Source organism: Leuciscus leuciscus (assembly GCF_965113295.1).
Source record: "Leuciscus leuciscus genome assembly, chromosome: 4".
Classification (NCBI taxonomy): domain Eukaryota; kingdom Metazoa; phylum Chordata; class Actinopteri; order Cypriniformes; family Leuciscidae; genus Leuciscus; species Leuciscus leuciscus.
Window position 1 is genome coordinate 43,155,067 of NC_138728.1, and position 23,098 is coordinate 43,178,164.

Genomic DNA, 23,098 nt, shown 5'->3' on the forward strand with positions numbered 1-23,098 from the left:
TGAAGACTGAAACACTCAGGGCTTAAATACACAGGAGAACAGATCAGGGAAACAAGACACAGCTGACAAGACTAATGAGGGTAGAACAGGTGACGCAGATGAAATAATTAAACAGACCGGGAAAAACAGGACAGAACCAAAATCAACAGAAGACAGGGGAAAATGATCACAGAAACACTGAAAACACAGAAACAGAACTCAAAACTACAACATTACTCCCCCCTCCCGGTAGGCGCGTCCTCGCGCCGTAGAAAGACAAAAGGGGTGGGAGGGTGGGCGCCCTGGAGGCTGACGGGGGGGACAAGGCAGGAAGCCTCCAGGGCGGAGCAGACTGTGGGCGTGGCCACGGCGGAGACGACCCCTCGGGCGGCCATGGCGGTGCCGACCCCTCGGGCGGCCATGGCGGAGACAACCCCTCGGGCGGCCATGGCGGTGCGGACCCTTCAGGCGGCCATGGCGGAGAAGACCCTTCAGGTGGCCATGGCGGAGAAGACCCCTCAGGTGGCCATGGCAGAGAAGACCCTTCAGGTGGCCACGGCGGTGAAGACCCTTCAGGTGGCCACGGCGGTGAAGACCCTTCGGGTGTCCGTGGCCCCTCAAGTGACCTGTAGCCTGTAGCCCCCCCCAAGAAAATACTTGGGGAAAGTCCCGGGTACCAGAGATGGCTCGGTGCTGGGCAGCGATGAGGGCTCGGTGCTGGGCAGATCCAGCGATGAGGGCTCGGTGCTGGGCAGATCCAGCGATGAGGGCTCGGTGCTGGGCAGATCCAGCGATGAGGGCTCGGTGCTGGGCAGATCCAGCGATGAGGGCTCGGTGCTGGGCAGATCCAGCGATGAGGGCTCGGTGCTGGGCAGATCCAGCGATGAGGGCTCGGTGCTGGGCAGATCCAGCGGTGAGGGCTCGGTGCTGGGCAGATCCAGCGGTGAGGGCTCGGTGCTGGGCGGGACCAGCGGCGAAGAGGGCTCTGAGCTGGACGGGACCAGCGGCGAAGAGGGCTCAGAGCTGGACGGGACCAGCGGCGAACAGGGCTCTGTAATGGACGGGACCAGCGGCGAAGAGGGCTCTGTGCTGGACGGGACCAGCGGTGAAGGCTCTGTGCTGGACGGGACCAGCGGAGAAGGGAGATCCAAACCAGGCGGAACCAGCGAGAAGAACTTCTCTGCAGGCGTGATGTTCTCAGTCTCTAGCTCGGCGGCGGGCACGGCTGGACTGGCGCGAAATGCAGGCTCGGCTGGACAGACGACTGGCTCTAGCGGGCAGGCAACTGGTTCTGACGGACTCGGGCACCGAATAGGACTCGGTTCCTCCCATTGGGAAAGGGAAATTTGGAAGCCTAAGAGCTCTGGCACAGGCTTGCTAGGCTCTGGGGCGGCATAAGAAACAGATAAGGAAGACCCACAAATCCAAAGAGCTTTATACATGAATTAAACGAAAGGTAGATGCCTGTATTCAAGCAGCAGAATCTGGGCGAGTGGATCGTCTAATCCGTACCAGAAACGCTGCTTTAAATACTCCTCTTCCCAGCTCACGTCCTGAAAGAGATGGATATATATGCCCACAAAGTCCTCCAAAGAACACCCATTCTGACTGAATAAAAAAGCATCAAAGGCATCTTCCTCCATATTCCTCTTTTGGTCGGTTCTTCTGTTACGGTGTGGTGCAGATAGAAGGAGGTGAGAATGACAGAGCACTTTAGTTCAAGGGTTTAATTCAAAAGAAATCCAGACACGGGAAAAACAGGTAGTACATACACTATACAACAACGTAGAACCAACACTGAAGACTGAAACACTCAGGGCTTAAATACACAGGAGAACAGATCAGGGAAACAAGACACAGCTGACAAGACTAATGAGGGTAGAACAGGTGACGCAGATGAAATAATTAAACAGACCGGGAAAAACAGGACAGAACCAAAATCAACAGAAGACAGGGGAAAATGATCACAGAAACACTGAAAACACAGAAACAGAACTCAAAACTACAACAGACGTTGCTTAAAAAGCCCAATGCTGATGTGAAGTTTTTGAAAAAACTATAGTGCTATTTCAAAATTGCCATTTCTTTCAAAAGTTGTTTAAAAAGTCCTATCTATCTATGTAGACAAAAGTCCTATTTAAATTCGACTGAGGTACTTTAACCATTTCAATCACCTCGTTGTTGTTTTGCAACCCACCTCAGTACTGAAACAGCTTTGTTAAGTGATGCATAATTTGTTAGTTGCAGTTGATTCTGGTGAAAATGCAGTTTTGATTTTACTGGATCTTTGTGCCGCTTTTGACACGGTAGATAACAATATCCTTCTGTCATGCCTTGAACAGTGGGTATCATTAAGGATTCAGCACTAGGGCTGGGACGGTATGGATTTTTTCTTACCGCGGTTGAAAAGCAAGAAATTCCCGCGGTATTGCGGTAAACCGCTTTAAACCTCAACCCCCCTCCCCCAGTTTTTTTTCTGTGATGTCGCGGCTGGAACAACAAACAAATTTGGCGATGATGATCTCAGGTACTGTTTATGTGCTTTATTTAATGTTAAAAGCATGCAATGTAACTTTGAATATCGTTTAGTGCTGCCGCTTTGTAGCTGTAAAAGCAACAATGGATAATTCACCTCAGATCTTGAAATTAAACAAATGGAAACAAGAACGTTCAAACTGTGAACATACAAGTGTTTTCTTTGGCAAATATTGTTTTAGTAACTCAGTAGCCTATGTATTTTTAATAATGTTTAAATGGTGTAATATTTGTGAATTTAATTATGTAGCCTACTTATCCATTTTCTTGCAAGTGCCGTCAAGATTCCTCTCTGGTGCTGTGAGTGTGCACTTGCCGCGACTCCGCGAGGGTTAACAAATGCGGTCTTCACGTGAGAGAACTGTGTTAAATAAGCACGTGCAATTAAAAGTTGAGGTCCTGCTTTTACTTTTTTTTTTATTTACGGTGCGGCTTGGACGCGGCGCCCGTCGAAAATAGACTAGGCGCCTATCTTTAGCGAAGCGGCGCGGAGAGAGCTTCTGAAACGCGCCGCGTCGTGGCTGTTGTAAACACAAGCATTGACTAGAGTGGGCGCGATCAGCTCCGGGAGCCGCGTCGCAGCAGTAACGCGCCACAGGGGTTATAGTCAATAGCCTACAAATGGAATGTTATTATGTGTCGTCATGGAACAACTTGCGAACGGTCAGATTTGCTCCATCTTTTGATGATGTTTTGTTTAGAAAACCTTGAATCCATGTAAGACACAATGTTATTAGACACAATCCATGTCATTAGAATCAATGAATCTATGTCATTAGACACAACGTGAACACGTGAAGGCCAGTGTTTTTTTTTTTTTTTTGCGGTGATGACGGTGACAAGCTCAGACCCGCGGTAGGCGTCACGTGACCGCGGTATTGCGGTAATGCGGTAACCGTCCCAGCCCTATTCAGCACTACTCCGGTTTGAGTCATATCTTAAATCTAGGACATTGTCAGTGGCTATTGGCCAGTTTCTCTCTATCATCTGTTTCTCTCTCCTGTGGGGTTCCTCAAGGGTCCATTTTGGGTCCATTGCTCTTCAATCTTTACATGAACTCTGCAATATAATTAGGAAATATAAAATTGATATTCAGTTTCAAGCAGATGATTCTCAGCTGTAACTACCATTAAAATCTAGAGACTCTCTGTAACCTCTCATGGACTAACTGAAGGATATTAAATGCTGGATGGCATATCATTTCCTCCAGCTTAACAATGGGAAAACTGAGGTGATTATCTTTGGTCCCTCCAAAACCAGAAACGCTATAGCTAGTTGCTTAGACAATCGCACTTTGGTCAGTGTAAGCTTAATTTAAAATTGCTCTATAAAAAAAAAAAATATATTTTTTTTTATTACTTTACGACAGCAATATTGTGATGAGTCCTTTCAAGCTGCCACTCTAGTATAGCCGAGCTAATTAAAACTGTGGCTATGTTTGTTCAAGTGTGTAAATCAAATGTGCCATGACTGTAATGTAGCCCTCGAAGTCAACCTGTCAGTAGTTATCGCTACTGTAAACATTAACAGAAAACCCAACAGGATAATGGGATAATGGAAACCATGAAGCCCAATAGACTGTCTGTCTGCTTATACTAAAGAGTGTTGCCTGCTTTCTCTATGGCATTTTAAAGCTACAAAATGCAAGAATTTTTGGCCGCTAGCGGGCGCTACATTCCAAACAACAACAACGGCGTAGCTTGATGACGATGTGAAGGAGCGTGGAATGATGGGAACTGTCGTTTTAAACTCCACCGTGGATGTAAATCAGTCAGACGGGAATCGAAAAATCATGTTCATGGATGAGGCTAAGTTCTTTTTTTATAATGACATGCTTTTTGTGGCGAGGGGGGCGTGGTTCAGCGCGGTCTGTAATGGGAGAGAGAAGAGACGAGCAAGTAGGTCAAGTGCAAATGACGAACACCTGTGTCTTATTGCTGTGATCGGCGTGGAGAGACCGCTTTTAAGCCGCGCGCTGGAACGAGAGAGAGACTGGAGAGAAAATTGGACGCAGAGAAAGAAAACCGGTGGATCCGAGCTATCATTTTTGAACTGTTTTGAGCCGTCGCGGTTGCCACGGTGAATGCGCGTTGTGTGCGACTTTTGTTTGTTTTGTTTTATTTTAATAAAGTACGAGTCCCAGTCACGCCGACCCGTCTTCTTCCTTCCTGACTCTTGAACCTCATCACACTTTTATTTCATCAAAATGAATTAACCGCAAGAAAAGTAAGGTTTAGCTAATACTATATTGATTATCATAGATGTTACTGTATGTCGAATTCATTGTTGTGATAACGCTTCGCAGTTTTGTGTTCTTAACAATTGTTGTAAAAGTACATTCGAACATACCCACATAATTTGCCAAAATACTGATTAATCTTTATGTATAACACATGCTATATTTATTTACATGGCCATAAACACCAAACGTGATAAACAATGTCAATAAACTAAACACAAATCTAAAGCAATAATACTTCCCTTACATAAACATAACTATTACCGAATGCTAAATTTGGAAAATATAAAATTAAGCATGCTTTGTCGACAGAACCAGCTGCAATCGGTAAAGAATAATTGTGTTCCATAACGACTGCAAGAAACAAGCTAACGTTTGTTGCTTGATAGACGCTAGAACTACAACTTCCGCATTTGTCCAGGACTCCACGCAGTACGAGCGGAAACCGAGGGTAACGCGGATATGACGCAATTGACTGGCGACTCCCAGCTCCCCCCTGCTCTAACGCCCCGTTTCCTTGGTTAAAATCGCAATTTTCTCACGATTTAAAAATAGTTGGAAACATTTGGGATATTGTAAGTAATCAACTTAACAAAATATATAACACTGGCCTTGAGATTATGGGATATTTCAATGCAAAATTCTTGCATATTGTACCTTTAAATCATGATGTGCTGATCATCATTATTTGTATGACATTTTGTTCTACATATATATGCCTCCAAACCACATTGCAAATTATTTGCTATACAAAACAACATAAACAAATTCATGAATACTTTAGTTAATTATTGTCTTTTGTGGTTTTATTATCTTATTAAAGGGCCAGTGTTACTGCCCCTCATAACCACCTGAGCTCCACCTGCTTCCCTTTTTATTCTGGGAAACAGTATAAGCCGTTACTCTTATGACATCTTACTTACATCGGCTTATCTCAGGAGAGTGAACTGAACTACAGAGCAAAGTGCGGTAAACCAACTGAAGAGAAGATTTCTTTCCGGTAAAACAACAAATTCTTTACTTACACTGACGATCTGACCACTTTTGCATTTTCTGCATTTATTTATTTTTAATAATGATTGGATTTATTTTATTTGGTAATAATATATAATGGTTGGTAGGGCACTTTTGTAAGTGTCAGGTCTAATTCAATTTGATGACAATAATTTAACCAATTATAATAACTACTATTGACAACAGCATTCATAAGCGTTTTAATAAAATGAAAACCACTTTATAATAAATAAAAAATATTTGAATGAATAGAAAATCTATTTTAAAATCATATCTACTCTCGATTTTCAATGATTTTGTACAGGTCAATTTCAGATTCAGAAAGAAGAATGTCTCACTCTGTCATACCCGTAAACTCTTCGACGGTTGTCATCCAGTTTCAACCACCAACACAAACTGGGACAAATGTTCCTGTGCCTGTTTATGGACAACAGCTAGCTGGAGTTTCACCTCTTCATGGACTTCAGCCTTTTCTGAAAGGCCAACCAAAAGCCCTTGGGGTGAGAAATTGTTCATAAACCCAAATAATTGTATAATTTTTATGTGAGTTTGTCAGTGTGAAGTAAGTAAAGTACATAAAAAAAATAAAAAAAAAATAAAAAAAAATAAAAAAAAAATTTAAGTGGTACGCATGAACAAAGCATACACATTTTTTATTGATTAATGTGGCTCAATGTCTTGGTGACAATGCAGGAAAGACAGCAATATAAGAGAAGGTTTATTATTTTCAGAGTAAAGTATTAAAAATGTAAAGTGTATCAGTCAGTCACAGCCACCGGTTAGAGTGCCTGTGAATGCCACCAGCCTATTGATACTTCATTACCAATAACTCACTGCCCCGGGCCTGGTTTAGGAGTATAGCCAGGTATGTTTCAGTTTAGCTTGCGCCAACTCTGGGTTTTTTACGCACCATGAATGTTGTTTGGCTTTTAGCAGTGTTCATCGCCATAGTAACTTACTCTCCACGGCTAACCTGGTCCGGGGCAGGTTATGTTCCAGGTAAGAGGTTGCAAACCAAACTTGGACCATTCAGAAAAGTGACACGTGTCTGATGCGATAAAGTCACTCCACCTTGTTTCTACTCCAAATTCAAGGTCACTACATAGCAAATGATTTTTAAAGACAAAATCATCTGGCTTTTAGTAGCCTAATGCTTATTTAGGATAATAATTTTGTATGATATAGATATCATTTATGTAATTATTAAACCCTTAATCGGCCACACGTGTACAATTTTAGTTTATCCGTTATTATTAAGCACAGTTTAAATGATTAAATATATAAAGGTAATATAAATACGTTTTAGAATGAATAGATAAAGCTATAAATGTGTTCAATTCTCTATACCTTTATCAACTGTATAAACTAACTTCATAACTAAAAGAAAAGGTCTTGCTATATCAGTGCAAGTAATAGTTGTGAAGTTAGTTTATACAGTCCTGTGTAAATTTGTTTAAATTCTTAATATTTTTCAATCTCAATATATTCTGGAGAAGAGAGAAGTGAATCACAGTTTCTCATCATGTGATTGGCTGTTCGCTACTGATGTCACACCTAAACTCTTAACCTCAGGATCAAAGCCTAAGTTGACAGAGAAAGTTGATGATCAGCATCATGGTACCAACAAAGCCTGGTTGGATTGGTTTGGTTTTGTCAACTCGAAACTAATCCTGTAACCTTGAGTTTGTTCAACATCCATCATAGTACAGACCCCCGATCTAATCATCCATGATTGCATTCAGCTGTCACATCTTGTTATCCCTGGCTATATAAAGCCTGGTTTATCAGTCACTCCTTGCTAGATCTTGCAGGTCTGTTAATACTGCATCTCTGAACCTTGTATCCTGGTTTTCCCATTTCTTGTTCTTTGATTCTCTGCCTTGCCTTTTGAATTTCTCAGTTTACCTCTACCTTTATGTCAATCATTGTTTATTTGTGTATGACCTTTTACTTGGATGTGGATTACCCTTTTAATAAATACTGCTTTTGGATCCTCAACCTCCGTGTCTCAGAGCCTGTTCAGTTCATAATTTTTTTCAGAGTTGCAAACTATCAAAAAATGTTTTGCTTTATCTGAAAATCAGTATGTGAATTTAAGCAATGAGAGTACTTAAATATTTTTGTAGTACAATCATAAATCCATAACTACAACTGTTATAAATGTATACTGTTCATGTAATGTTGTTCCCCAAAATTTTATACTGTTTTACTTTATAAAAGACTTTCTTGTCCTTCACAGACTGTCCAGATAATGATTGGTCTGTTGACTCTCCTGTTGGGAATCGTGTCTTCAATTCATGCAGAATCCAGCTTTGTCTTAATTGGTTTTCCTTACTGGGGATCTCTCATCGTAAGAGACAATTATACAATTAAGTGTTGTGTCTTTTTAATGCAAGTTACATATTCCAGCAGAAGCCTTGATTTTTGTCTTCCTCTCTGCTCTCAGTACATTTCTGCCGGCTCACTCTGCATTGCTGCAGAAAACAAACTGAATTCACCCTCCAGTTTGTGTTTGGTATGTAGACAACACTTCTTATTATTAGGGGTTTAAGCACCAGAGGTACTGGAACCTAATTGTGTTTGTACTGATTTCTTCTTTTTCCACCATAAAAGTGTATGGGCATCAGTGACCATAATTCACAGTAAACCAAAATTTGTCAGGAATGACAATGCTCATTTTTCACAAAATTGTACTATCTTTAAAAAATGCAACACCCAAAATAATGAAACTTAATAGACATAGACCAGAGGACATTTTTAGAATTCACACCAAATTGTGTATTGTTTGCTGTAAAACTAAATAAAATTTTAAAGGGGTGGTTGAATATGATTTCACTTTTGTAACTTTAGTTAGTGTGTAATGTTGCTGTTTGAGCATAAACAACATCTGCAAAGTTATGTCACTAAAAGTTCAAAGCAACGAGAGATATTTTATTTAAAAGAAATCACTTTATAAGGACTACAACAAACGGCTGGTAGGGACTACACCACATTCCTCCCAGATTAGTAACATCACCAACCCTAACATTTACATAAACTAAGACTCATCCTATAAACCCCGGAACACGATTTATAGATTATCAAGATAGAATATGCTAATTAATGACTAGATGATAACTACATTTCAGCTACATAAATTCACCAACTAACCATTCATAAATGTTGTCTACATGTTGTCACTTCTTCTTGAGTCTCTCCTAGAGCTTAGATCGGGCCCAACAAATCAAGCCCGACCCTACCGGAGCCCGAGCCCGTTGTGTCCGAGCCCGGCCTGGCCCGACACGTTCACTGTAATTATGAGCCCGAGCCCGATTTAAACCCGACCATTTTTAATATGTGGGCCGTTATAACCAGGGGCGGCGCCAGAATAATACATTTTTTTAATGTGCCATCATTTAGGCTACAGGGGGCAGCTGCGCAGTTATATAGGCCTATATTATAATAAAAATACTATTAATAAATGAGCAAAAATTGACCAACACACAATATTAAATATTCAATTATTTTAATTATCACAATTAAAGCTTTAATTTGATTAAATTGAACAAGCACAACATTCACAGCAGGAGTGATGCGTCACGCGTGCGAGACTGCGAGTGCGAGTGGACGAGACGCTGCCTGCGCATGACACGTGACGTGCTTTATCAAGGGCCCGACTATTTCCCGCCACTGTTTGACGCCACTGTCCTCGGGCCGGGTCGAGTCCGGGCTCGGGCTCGGGCAGAGAATCTAAGCTCTAGTCTCTCCATCGTTCTGACTTTGGTTTGAACATAAAAGGCTAAAAGTTTTTGACATTTTGAGTGCATGTCTGTGTGAGGTAAAAGGACACAAGCTGTTGTAGCTCTGCCCCCTGTGCTGGGAGCAGCAGCTCATTTGTATTTAAAGGGACAGACACAAAAACAATGTGTTTTTGCTCACCCTCAAAAAGTGACAATTGTAACATGCTATATAAAAATATCTATGGGGTATTTTGAGCTAAAACTTCACATACACACTCTGGGGACATCAAAGACTTATTTTACATCTTTCGAAAAGCGTATTATACCACCCCTTTAAAATATACATTTCAATGGTATCCTTTACTCATCTACATGAGCCATTGGACTGCGTCATTGGACCCTGATATCAAGTGTATTAATCATATTCCATATACTTTTCCATCTATGTTAACAAGCTAAAGTTCTTGCTAAATTATTCATCTAGTTTTTTTATGTTGTTTTTTCTACCTACAGGTGAAAGGTTCACTTGGAATGAACATTTGCAGTGCTATAACTGCAGGCTTTTCCATTATCATGATTTCATTGGATTTGGCTTCAGCGCCAATAACTTATAATTGCAACCATTATTATGATGGTTGTAATGGAAAGTATATGGTATGTCACCAACTTTTCAAGTCACATTTATTTAGTAATTACAATTAAGTTCACTGTCTGGTCAATACACTTTAAAAAAAACATTTCAGAAGTAGTTTATAGATCCCTTGCTATTACTGATCATTTACAATGCAAGAAGGCATTATACATTAATTTTAAACTCAGTCCAGTTTGACATATACATATGGTTTATTACTATGTGAACCTCAAGGATGATAGATTCTGAACTTCTGAACAGCCTGTGTACTAATGTAAGTGCTAATCATCAATTATTTTGTCATTATTATTTGTGCTAATGTTGAATTCTCTCTCAGACTCTCTTCTGGGGAATCAGTGGTGTATCATTGATATTCGCCTTCCTTCAGTTTATCATCTCCATCTCTCTGTCAGCATTTGCCTGTAAAGTCGCCTGCTACTGTTCTGCACAGGTGAGCGATGTGCCAAGTTACCAAACTTTTTTTTTTTTGTCAGCAATGGAAATGGTTTCTTTTAAGGGTGTTCACACTTGGGTTCATGCTTTACAGGAACCAACAAATACTACAATACAAAGTTACAATACGAATATTTATTTAGTAAATTCTTCATTTTCAAATGTTCAAATTCTCAAGCTTTTAATATACAGTTTAAATAAAGCAGTCAGTCAAGTTTGCATTATTTGGCCAGCGAAATCCCATCACCACCTTCAGGTGGTGTCGGCCGGAAACCGACGATTTATTCGATCTGGCCAACGGTGAGGGTGGTCAGCCACAGACGGTGTGACGCAGCTGTGAACTTCCTGTGGCATCAAAAATGCAATGACTAAACAACATTTGGATCCGAATGGTAGGGCGTCCCCCCCACCCCCGCCCCGGCCCCTGAAGCGATTTGACCTCGTCATGTAGATGTCCGAATGCGCATGGGCTTTGGCGCCTATAGTTGACAAGATGCGTGAAGCCCAACTCCGCTGGTATGGCCACGTCATCTGAAGCGGCGATGAGACAGTGGTAAAAACGGCCCATCATCTATCACCACCTGGATGACGACCGCACGACCAGCTAAAAAAACGGTCATGCGCGCACTCAATATCACCCCTGATGATGCCCTGGATAGAGCCAAGTGGTGAAAGGCATGCAAACAAGCGGGCCTTGTGAAATGGAGGAAGATGAACTTGAAAGGACTGTTGAGCCCATAATAAGTCATATTGCTTATGCATTTGAGGGGACTGAGCAGTACTACCATCGGGAAGGAGTCGGGAACCCTCTGGTTTGGGGTGAAGAGTGGGTCGGAAACACTACCTGGTGGTGGTACCTGGGGGATGGTGTACACCGATGCCCACCGTGTCAGAGTCCATCTGCTGTCAGGAGGCTGATCTAGACCATGTATTGCTTGGTCACTCCTGCATCACCATGGCAGACATCCCAAGTCTCCCGGAAGTTCCGGGAGTCTCCCGCATATTGATAGCGGCTCCCTGATGCCCGCAAATGAGTTAAAATCTCCCGGAATCTAGAGCGAGCAAGCAAAAGCGCGCATGCGAGACAGAGATGTTCCAAACCGTGTAGCGCGCGCACGGCAGATAGAGAGAGAGCGTGTGTGTGTGTGTGCCTCATCAAGCGCTTGTAAGACAGAGAGCATCATGATTGGCCTGTTTCAGCAAATCAACCAATCAATTGTCAGTGTGGGCGGGCTTTTTATCTCTTCTCCCGAACCAAATGAATCAGTTAAGTCTATCTAGACACAGGAGCGCTATGGCAGAGGGAGAGTGGCCCAAAAGAAAAAAAGTATAAGACACATTTTACGGCAGACTACACGAAAGTGTACCCCTGTCTTATAAGTGTCAAACAAAATTACAGTCTTCCACGCTGCACTATTTGTAACAGCGAATTCAGCATTGCCCATGGTGGGTTAAATGATTGATGGGTTAAATGATGTTGAGGTGAGTTCAACAAGTTTAATTTCATGTGTGCATATTATTCAGGCCGGTTAGTTGCCAAGGCTACATGAAAACAACAAACACCTTAGACCTGTTTGTTGCAATGGACAATAAATAAAAGCAGTTTACATAAATAGTATAAGCAGCTTATATAAATAGTAAAAGTAATCTACATATTTAAAAATAATTGCATAGGCCTATAGCTTATAGAAATAATATATTATGCTTTTATATATTTTAGGGACCACAACATGTTAGGGAGGCTAAGCGCAGGAAAGGCTGCTCCAATATATCTCAGTTCTTCCATTCAGATAGGCAAAGTCTCACTGAGAAGGTATTTCACATCTTTTATTGTGGAACATAACCTGCCATTCCAGGTGTGTAGGCACACAGGAAAGTTATTTAAAAAAATGTTTCCTGACTCTGAGATTGCAAAAAATTATGCCTGCTCTTTCACTAAGACAGCAGCGATGATGAACCTGGCACTGGAACCTGAGTGTTCAGAGGATTTGTACAGGTTAATCCGGACAGAAAAAAGGCCATACAGTATTATAGTTGATGAAAGCAATGACATCATGTGTGAGAAGGAGTGTGCTATTTTAGTCAGCTACTACAGTGAAGCACAGGATAAGGTGACAGTTGGATTTGTAGACATGCCAGTGTGCAATGATGCCAAAGCTGCCAACATATTCAACTGCATTGCATCATCCATGCATGACAAAGGCCTTGAATGGTCTAATTGTGTAGGATTCAGCAGTGACAACTGCAATGTCATGATTGGTAAAAACAACTCCTGCATGACATAGCAAGCGGATTCATTGTGCCAAAGGTTTTGAGAGAGCTGAAATTGCAGGAGATAGATGTGAGCAACCCTGAAATTCACTGTCCAGATGAAGAACTTTTTGTTGGGTTCTTGGCGAGGAGGCATTTGCTAAGTGAGGACGCACTCTCCACTCACAAGACGAAGCAATTCTTCAAAGATGCCAGAGCATTCTATGTCAGAAGCTTTCAAAAAGTAAAAGAAAAGTTCCCAATGAGAGACCAAATCTTGACAAATCTGTCAGTGGTCAATCCAGAGAACCAAGATGATGTGAAACCAGAGCAAATTTTCGGGAGGGGTTCGGGATACCTCCCTGAAATGACTTTTTGCAGGTTGGGATGTCTGCCATGGTGCATATACATTTACCATACTATGTCGGGGTGGTGGACTCTTTTCTCTTAAAGATGTCCAAGCAGAAAGATTGGAGCGTCCTGTTAACAGCAGGTAAGATAATTGTATTGTAAGGTGAACATAAAATGTTACATGCCACTACTGGTGAACGAGCCATTGTAATGTCAACTTATCTGAAAGGTCTGACGTAACAATAAAATGCCAAATGAACATTATTGTATGAAGCATTGTTTGTTTACATCAGGTTACGCCTCTCGTTATGAAAACAATGTTTGGGATACCACGTTTGATTTTGGATGGACACCAAATAATGCTGAAAACCATAACATTTCTTTAGTTAACTTTCCCTGTCTGTCCCTACTTTCTCTATTTACCTCAGGCAACACAACAAACCCTGTGATGTCACACGCTGTGGTATTGCAAGATGGCGGTGCCCTTGCTCCAAAAGCTATAATAAAACATACTTTTTTCTTAAAAATGGTTACATTTATCGTGTTTGTTAAATATATTTTTTATTGGAAATGAGTTTACTAAAAGTAAACTTGAATGACTGCTTCATTTCCATTTTATACTTTTGTCCACAAAAATGTTGGAAATTACGTGAATGTAAAGTGAACTTAACACACATTGCATTACCATTACCAAATTTTAAAGGGGTCATCGGATGCAAAATTCACTTTTATTTGGTGTTTGCATATAAATGTGTCTTTGCAGTCTGTGGACACAACAATCATGCAATGAAAAAATCCATTCACTCCTTTTTTTTAATCCTCAAAAAGCTTAAACACCTCAATAATCAAGCCGTTTGACTTTTCTGAGCAACCTGTTGTCAAATTGCTCATGCTCCGCCCACGACCACTGACAGAATTATAATATTTACGCCCTCAGCCATTTGTATTCACCTTATTCCGCCCCGCCCACTTTTACTTCTGTCCAGTACTTCCGTTGTAAACCTCCTTCCGGTTTAGCGGACCCTCATTCAATTTCGAGGAGAACTGCAGAGAAGTCTCACTGATAAAATGTCACATAAGATAAGCTAATTTGTGCCAAATGTGCTATGTACGTGTGTACCAACAGCACAGCAATGCACTGTTTCTCGGGGTAATTTTTAAACGACTTTTAGGTGTTTATATGACCCGTCTGCCTGTCTGATCGGAGCCCGGCCGATGTGTAGTGTTTAGCCTACATTAGCCACAAACATCTAACGTTGTAATGGTCTCACTACAGGACACATACACATGCTATACCTTGTTTGAAAGCTATGGTCCTCTAGAATTCAGTCGCTGGATTTATTTTACAGCCATTACTTGTGTTAGAGATTAAACCATAAGAAATTGCAGCTAGCAGTTAGCTAAGCTAACGTTACCCTCTTGTTCATCTAGTTGAGGCTCTACTTTCTTTCTACACCAGTTCGTGGCTATTTTTTTCTCATCTGTTGGCTATACACTGCAAATGTATCTGGTGATTAAGCAAACAAACTGTGGTGTAATAATGTTTCAAACTTTACATGTAGTAGTGTTTGTGCACATCTTCATAACTAAGTAATAGCTATTAGAAAGACACAGCTATTAAATAATTTGATTGTGGCATTGTTTCAAAAGCTTCAAGTGAAATGTACTTTAGTACGTTGCAGCAGTTGTTAATAACCATAGGCCAACGCATTTGGCTATAATATTATAGTCTATCTACTTATATCAAGACAGATAACAGATTGGACCAGGGCAAACAAAGCGCTAAGTAGCTAAACCAGGAAGTGAGATTACGCGGATGGCGCCACCCAGTGCTACTTCCGGAATAAGGTGAATACTGTCCGCCAAGGCAGGTTGTCAAGGCAGCACTTTACATGTCTTCTGTCAACATCCCACTTGGAAGAGAGGGGCGGGGTGAGCAGTTGCTCATTATCATTTAAAGAGACAATCACCAAAATGGGTCACTGTGAACAGAGCTGTTTTTGAGGAGGTAAAAAGTGTGATGTTTTACACTACCATTGAGGAATTTTAACCAAAGTGTGTTACAAACTTTACATGAAGACCCTAAAGAATCATACCAACCTGTTAAAATGGGCATCCGATGACCCCTTTAAACTCGAAGCACTTGCAGAGATGGAGTTTGGGAGAATCAACATTTACTGTGAACCGAGCTGCTCTAAAAATGTGGTATTATAAGCTGCACACATCACACGTACATGATCACAGTACAGCTTTTCACTGCAACTACTAATTCAATGGAGTACATTTTTCCCTACTTAGTCTTTATTGTCCTTAAAGCACCATTTCTTGCAACTACTCATTCCAAAACATAATTTGAAAGCTAGTAATGGAGGTTTTAGACATAGCTATGCAGAGATTAAGCGAGTATGAATTACCCGAGTCTGTGCGTCTCTCAACAGTGTTCAGCAGCAACATCTCTACAAATAGCAAAACTTAAAAAACGTAAAGTTTAACTGCTTCAAAAACAGCAACATTACCATGAGGATATCATGTAGTTTTTCAGTTTCTTTTTCTAAATGAAAGCATATGGTTCCACACCAGGACATTTCAGAAGGATTTTCGCTTTTTCTACTCTATTTGAAATACATTGTCTATAAACTTGTAATACTGAAACTGTCTGTCAGTGTCTTTGCATGTGTGGCATTTCACAGTAAGAAAACATAAAACTCTACATGTGTATTTTTCCAAAGGTGCCGTTTGTTCCACAAGTTGTTCCACAACCCTGTTGTTTTGGGCACAATCACTTCCATGATCTTAACAACTCAGAGGTAAGAGAAGCTTGTAACCCCAGTTTAATTAGACTTTGACTAAAATAGTACTCAGAAAACAAATGCCACAAAACAATTAATTATTTGAATTTAGTGTCACTATATATGAACTGGAATGGGTGCATTCATTGTTTAATATTATCAATAAATAAGTCATCTGTAAGCAAGGAAGCTGATCAGATAGCTTTTTTTTCTTTTAGATACCTGTGGTCAGCGACCCTGCCATGCATCTCCTTCCTGCAGAAAATCCTCCACAATACAGTGAATTTAAAGTATAAATATTAAAACAGAGGTGAAGGAGTTCAGGTGGGACACAAGGGTTTTCCCAGTGATTTCCTGTCCATTATCTCTTTATCATTATTTTTTCATTAAAAAAGAGAACATGACAGCAAAGGAAAATCACTTGATCAGATAATAATTACAGATTTTTAACTCACAAATGTGTAAACGATAACTATTCAAGAATAGACACTATTTTACAATTTTCTTTCTTTGGTTGAGTCAGGAAATTTGCCAAATCATCAGTGAAACTGGATAGATTGTTTTGAACAACTAATTGCTTAATACAGTATAATCTGTAAGAATAAAGTATTCATAATAATAAAAAAAAAGGCTTATTCGTGTCTCTATTTTTTTGTTCTTTCATTTTTTTTTTTTTTTTAATCAGGCAATTCACTTAAGAATTAATTTGTATTTACAACAACAGCCTGTCAGGAGAATATCCATCTCCTGGAGGAAATACAGACATATTTATGATTAAAACTTAATTAAAAGAAGGGTGATGGAACTGAGTGTCAATCAATCTTTAAAATAGCCATCTTTTTTTTTTTTTGCATTTATACGCCCGTATAAATATAATTAATTATTATTCATAACGGATTATGATCAATAATTAATAATTTAATTATCTTCAGAATTTACTGTAGCAGAATCAATAGTATGATCATTTTATCAGTTCATCCAATGAACCGAAAGCATAAACAATTATTAACTCTAGGAAATATAATATCTTCCTGGCCAAGAAAGAATAATCCCCAGCTAACAGTAAATTAAGAAATAAATCAAGGGTAAAAGCATAGGTAACTTAGATCGAAGTTCAAGACAATAAATTCGTAAGCACATAACACAAGTAATACTTCTCTTTTCAAATACAAACAATACTTTATTGATTATATGCTAACACACATGAAAGTACCTAACACAAACACATGCACACGCATATACACACACATTCAAGTTACAGAAAGAAAGAAAGAAAGAGTTTGGAAAGAATGAGTTTAAGGGTAAGAGGAAGAAATCCTGAATTTCTATATGCACTCAAGACATGACCTGAACGAACCATCAATCATTAATTTAACCCTTTTTAGGCGGATTATTAAATCAATACAATACACCAGTTCAGTTAAGAGTCTAGAGGTTACTTGCGTTTCTGCGTTCCGTTTGAGGATACCCTTTTGTCGGGTACAAGGGTGTTTTTCGGGGTCCGTTGGTTGATGTCCTCGTGCTTGGATAGAGTTCAGGGAGAACCAGTCACGTGGTGTGCTGGCGGATGGTTGAAGCATCTTTGAAGTTGAAAGCGTGCGTTGCAGACGTGAATCGTGGACCGAAACTTTGCAGCAAAACTTAACTTAAGACCGAGACTTTCAATCGGAAAAGAAGAATAACACAAAGAAAGAAAGAAAATGAGATACAGAAAGTAGTTAGATGACTGGAAATAAATCTAACCCATCTGATCTTAAAGGGGTCATGACATGAGAAACCAAATTTGCCTTGATCTTTTGGTATATAAGAGGTATTTGTACCATTAAAACGTCCTGCAAGTTTCATAGCTTAAGACGTCCTCCCCATTATAAACGAATCATTTATTTAATCAAGCTCTAAATACAGCTCGTTCTGGATCCATGGTATGAACTGACGTCACGGTACGAAGTGACGTACCAGTCGTTTGCATATGACCGCATCCAGCGTACGCTTCGAGCGCAGCGGCAGCCTCATTTCATCATCGCATCTGTCACGCGCTTCACATGTGTTCAGTCGACGTGCAGCGAGTGGGTCTGTTTACAAGAAGATTGCGATGTCACGCAGATGTGCTGTTCCTGGCTGTGGACAAACAACATGTTTGAATAATATACGCTGCTGAAAGATCCAGACGTCAGGGGAAGATGGATGCAGTTTATTTTTTGCGGACGTCCCAGTCACGGCAGTGTTAATTTAAGCGTGTGTTCTCCACATTTCAAGGATGAGTGACAGTTGAGAACAATCGCAGTATGATGCTGGCTTTGCCAGAAAACTTTCAAATAAGATAACGTAAGGCCGTGTGGACTATTCTGGGCTCAACAACAACGACACAAACTGTAAGTAATGTAGGCTATTTAAAACTTTTAAACGTTTTAAAACGTTAATTGCAGTTTAATACATTATGAATAATCACCGCGTTTTTACTTAGTTTAGTTTTCATGACCGTCATGCCCCGTAGGCTATTAAAAGATGTAGGCTGTCAAACTGACAAAATAGTTTCACACTTTCTATGTGGACGGGCAGATACATTCTTAGTTGTGTTGATGGTTCATTTCCTCTGATTCCGACTCAAACATCATTGCAATCGCCATCTGCTCGCACGCATCACCCATTACTATGGTAACGGTAAACACAGCTCCGCAAAATCCCATAGACGCAAAATCCGCAAGTTTTGACAAGGGGGCGTTAGCAATTGATGCATAGGCACTGACGTTAGCCAATCATAACAGTGGGCGTTAACACTGAACTCTTAAAGGGGAAATACCCCCAAAACAGACTGTTTGAATCAGAGGTTGAGAAACAGGGTGGGAAAAGGTCATAAATCACTCCATTTTAAACGTTTTTTGTCCAAAAAACTATAGTAATACTATAATTGCACATAAGGGAACATAATAAAATAAAAGAAAAAAACATGTCATGACCCCTTTAATTTGGGTTGGTCTGCTCGTCTGTTACATGGTTACTATAACCATCGTCTGCCGTCTCCACTCGACTCGTTGTTCTGCGCAACTTAACTAACAAGTTTTAACTAACAACTTAACTAGCGCTGGTTTTTAAAGGTTTTTTAAAACAAGAAAAGGTTTGTTCCAACTACAAAGGGGAGTTCTGACTGCTGCTTTGTTTTCAAAGTCGTAAATCATGTCTTCCCTGGGGGTGTCGGTTCTCTAGCTTTAATTGGAGACCAGATGCAACAGTTTAGGCATGATTTCTAATTATCAGAATACAAAACATTTTACACAGATTTAATTCCAGCCATCTTTTGAATTAAGAACATACGATCATGCTGATAGGAAGCACGACACACTTTCATTCACACACCCAATATTTATAACAATTACATGAAATATATGGCATCTAAGTATATTAGATACACACATATATTGTAGAAACAACATAGAATGATGTAGTTGCATGATGTTTGATTATAAGTCCATTGAAAATTGTTCTTGAATGATTTTATGCATAGTTATAGGTCAAATCTCAGTTCTGTGGTTTGAAAAGATTTTACACCCTAAGGTCATTCAGAGGTCCTTAAGAAGAAAAATGAACATGATGCGATTTCTGCCTTCTCTCTGTCAGTAAACTCCCATTTGAAACGCGTTCGAAAATGATCTATAACTCCGCGAAAATTCAGTCAAACAGACCCACGGGCATAAAGCTTGAGATCGCATCTTTTAAATGAAGTAATTCATATAAAAAACAAATATTCTCAGCTTCTGTAATCTGTATAAAAAGAGAGCGACTCCAGTCGAGCTCATTAGGAGCCATTCAAAAGTAATGTGACCACTCCCCGGAGAGCGCATGCTATTCAAACGCAAATTCTGAGAACCATTTCAGTCTGTGAAACGCCCCCACATCAGCTGTAAACAAAGCGTCGCGAGTGAGACATAATATAGCCTACCTTATGGAGAAAAGTTTCCTCAGAACAGTGCTGATATGAGGAGCAATATCTCCTGATATGAGGAGCAGATCCCGCTGAGGAGTGAGGTAGGCTGTTTTCTTTTCTCAAGTGTTGATGTGGAATAACGTTATGGAATAACGTTAGTGTAGGCCTATGCAAACCGCAAAAAGATGAATCGCATTTCTATAATATGACTCGCCTTTCTGTGAGCTGAATGAAGGGTACATATTTGTAAAGACTGTTTAGCCTAAATATGAATCGCGCGTCTGTGTGTGAAAGAATAAACTGCTTTGCTATAGCCTACTGAGATGAGTAAAAATCGACTGAAATATGTTGAAATAAAATATATTTGTATAAGCAACGTATTAAACAGTTTTTAGGCTACTGTAGAATATACTGCCACATCAAATAAGCTTTTGTTTAGCAATTTCTGCTCATATCTGACGTTATATATATATATATATATATAAAATACTATTTTTGTCAAAAATAAAGTCATAGACTAAGATGTTAGATGTTCCAATGTTGGCTATATTCAAACTAATGAATACATATGATAAAATGTAGGCCTATAATCTTCTTTTTTTTTTTTTTTTTACAAAGAAAGAGTACACTTGCAATATTGTTGAAATTGTAATTATTGTTGTAATTGTAACATTTTTAATAAAATAGCAAAACATATTTACAAGAGAGATGTAAGCGAAATCTTAAATGGTCAATATAAGTCTAAATACATATTTTGTCCTTGCATTGTGGCTCAGTCAGTGTCACACCTGAATGAATGGCTCATTAGGCAGAGTCATTATGCAGAGTGGGTGGGACATTGTAATCTAAGGTGTAAACTACTCCTCCTCCTCGCATATTGGCTTTCCAAGCAAAACCTGTTTTACACCATTTAAATCAATGTATTTTTTTTTTGTGTAGATAAAGCAAGACTATTTTCACATCATTTTGAAGCTAGAACTCAAAGGGACAACATCCATTAGTCAAAAGTCTTGTGGACACATATATAATATTTGTTTTGTGGTCTTAATTCAGCAACTTTCATTTTTATTTTTTCCAATAACCACGCATAAACATTATTCTCTTAAAAATACAAACATCTACATCAGTGGTTCTCAACTCCAGTCCTCAGGACCCGCTGCTCTGCACATTTTGTATGTCTCTCTTATCTCCTAATGAGCTGATGATCTGATTCAGGTGTGTTAAATAAGGGAGACATACAAAATGTGCAGAGCAGTGGGTCCCGAGGACTGGAGTTGAGAACCACTGATCTACATACACGTTGCTTGCATATTATGGTAGTCCTGTTGTCTCTGAGTGTGTATGTGAAGGTTTAGCTTTTTTTTAGTATGTGAGCAACAAGTAGCATCAAGCTACGTGACACAATTTAAAAGATTAATATTACACTTTTACTTAAAGCTCACTTTAAACCACTATTGAGTATTTGTATCATATTCCTGTCGCGTTTAAATTGGTTTTAAGTAAAAAAAAAAGATGCTGAAATATGTTATATTTAGCATTTTATATGCAGCTAATGGCTACACCTTGTTTAGCATGTATACTGCAAACATTCTTTATTCACATGAAAATACCCCAAATCGCACAAAACTTTCACACAAACCACATGTACTCGAAATTGTGCATTTATTAGCTTCTTGTTTCAGTTTTGTCAGAATGAGGATGTGTACACAGGACCGCGTCATGCAGAAGGGCAGGATTATTGTCACGTTGGATCACGTGAGATGACTGACAACTGTACAGCGAATGAGAGCGCTGAGATCATAACTGATGCAAATCAGGAAGAGGAGAGACAGCTCGCTGTGTTCGCTGTTTGAGCTCTTCAGATCGCATAATTCAGTGTAAAATTAATAGAAATGTTATTCTGTATGACAAAATATTTTATAAACATGTGATGATAATCATTATTTCTCCAAATATGCGCACCATTGGACTAAGAGCCCTGGCAGATGCTATATATTGCATGTATGTGTAAATTCTCCACAAACTATGAGGCCTGACATCTGTCTGGTTCTGGGTGAACTTGAACTACAGTTCTATATACCATATATAAGGAGTTTGGGCCTTATAGGGCCATTCCATATTTTTTTTCCTATACGAGGCTCATCACTGATCTGGCCTTATTGGGACTCATAACTTTACTCCTCTATGAGCCTCTGGCGTTTGCCCTAGGCAATAGTATGGAGCGAAGTTTTAAGCACGCACAGCGTTTTGAAGTGGGTTCCCATAGCGTAAGCTAACTTACTCAATACGAGAGACCCTTTTGAAAGGGAACATCTCGGTTACTAAAATAATCTCGGTTCCCTGAGATTAGGGAATGATTATTGCGTAAACCGCCGTGCTACTGTGCTTCTATCGGGATCGCTTCAGTCGATTTAACCTGAATTCTATGGTGAGAATGGGGGCTTATATAGCTATAAGCCACACCCATACTGGCAGGCTCTGACGCGCCATGGGTGCGAAGCATCCCGATTGGTTTGCATGCCTGAGCCACCTCGCCATAGGTTCGAGCAGTTGCCGCGGGACAGCCAATGAGCACGCTAAGACGCTCAGCTATATGTCTGCTGTACAGCTGCACTGCGTTTTAAAAATTGTGGCCTCTATATATTTTCGAGAAAAGGGGTTTTCCCATAGCGTAAGCTAACTTACAAATTACGAACTAACGAACGAATACTCGTTCCCTACTCTCAGGGAACCGAGGTTACGTTAGTATCTGAGACGTTTTAAAGGTGACATTGCATGGATTATTTTATTATTTTAGAATGTTTCCTGGGGTTCCCTTATACTGTTAGTATGTTTTTTAGATCAAAATTTGTTATAATTTAGAAATAAAAGGCATTTTTCCTAGCCTGATTTTAGCCTCTGATTTGAACGCTCTGTTTGAAGGGGCGTGTCTGCTGTGAGACTTCAGTGTAAACGCCCACTGCTGTGATTGGCTGCTGTGAGACTTCAATGTAAGCCTGTTGATCGCGTGAATGAAGATCTTATCATTGCAACACAGTTTCTGCACTCTCACTAATGATTTCACCAATGCAAACATAAGGTAAGTACAGTAAGAGCTTTGTTGTGCAGTGTAACAGCGTCATTTATCGTTTTGGAAAGCGTCCAGATAAACTCACGCTGCGTGATTGACAGCTTGGGCGATTGGAAAGGGTTGAAAACTGAAAAAAGTTCTTTGAT

General features: G+C 40.0%; 1 protein-coding gene across 2 annotated transcripts in view; it reads left to right on the forward strand.

The window, feature by feature from the left end:
* The window catches only part of LOC309496114 (membrane-spanning 4-domains subfamily A member 4A-like), a 43,042-nt gene extending 26,475 nt beyond the window's left edge, over positions 1 to 16,567 (forward strand). Inside the window, exons 2-9 of one of the 2 annotated variants that reach the window (XM_082166113.1) lie at positions 5,743 to 5,753; positions 6,072 to 6,267; positions 8,007 to 8,117; positions 8,214 to 8,282; positions 10,000 to 10,140; positions 10,455 to 10,568; positions 15,901 to 15,978; positions 16,179 to 16,567. In XM_082166113.1, coding sequence (XP_082022239.1) covers positions 6,097 to 6,267; positions 8,007 to 8,117; positions 8,214 to 8,282; positions 10,000 to 10,140; positions 10,455 to 10,568; positions 15,901 to 15,978; positions 16,179 to 16,256 — 762 coding nt within the window. In that variant the 5' untranslated portion in view covers positions 5,743 to 5,753; positions 6,072 to 6,096 and the 3' untranslated portion in view covers positions 16,257 to 16,567. Of the gene's footprint in view, positions 1 to 5,644; positions 5,754 to 6,071; positions 6,268 to 8,006; positions 8,118 to 8,213; positions 8,283 to 9,999; positions 10,141 to 10,454; positions 10,569 to 15,900; positions 15,979 to 16,178 lie in introns of those variants that run through there. The other variant, XM_082166112.1, reaches the window with a different exon arrangement.
* Positions 16,568 to 23,098: the final 6,531 nt, after the last annotated feature.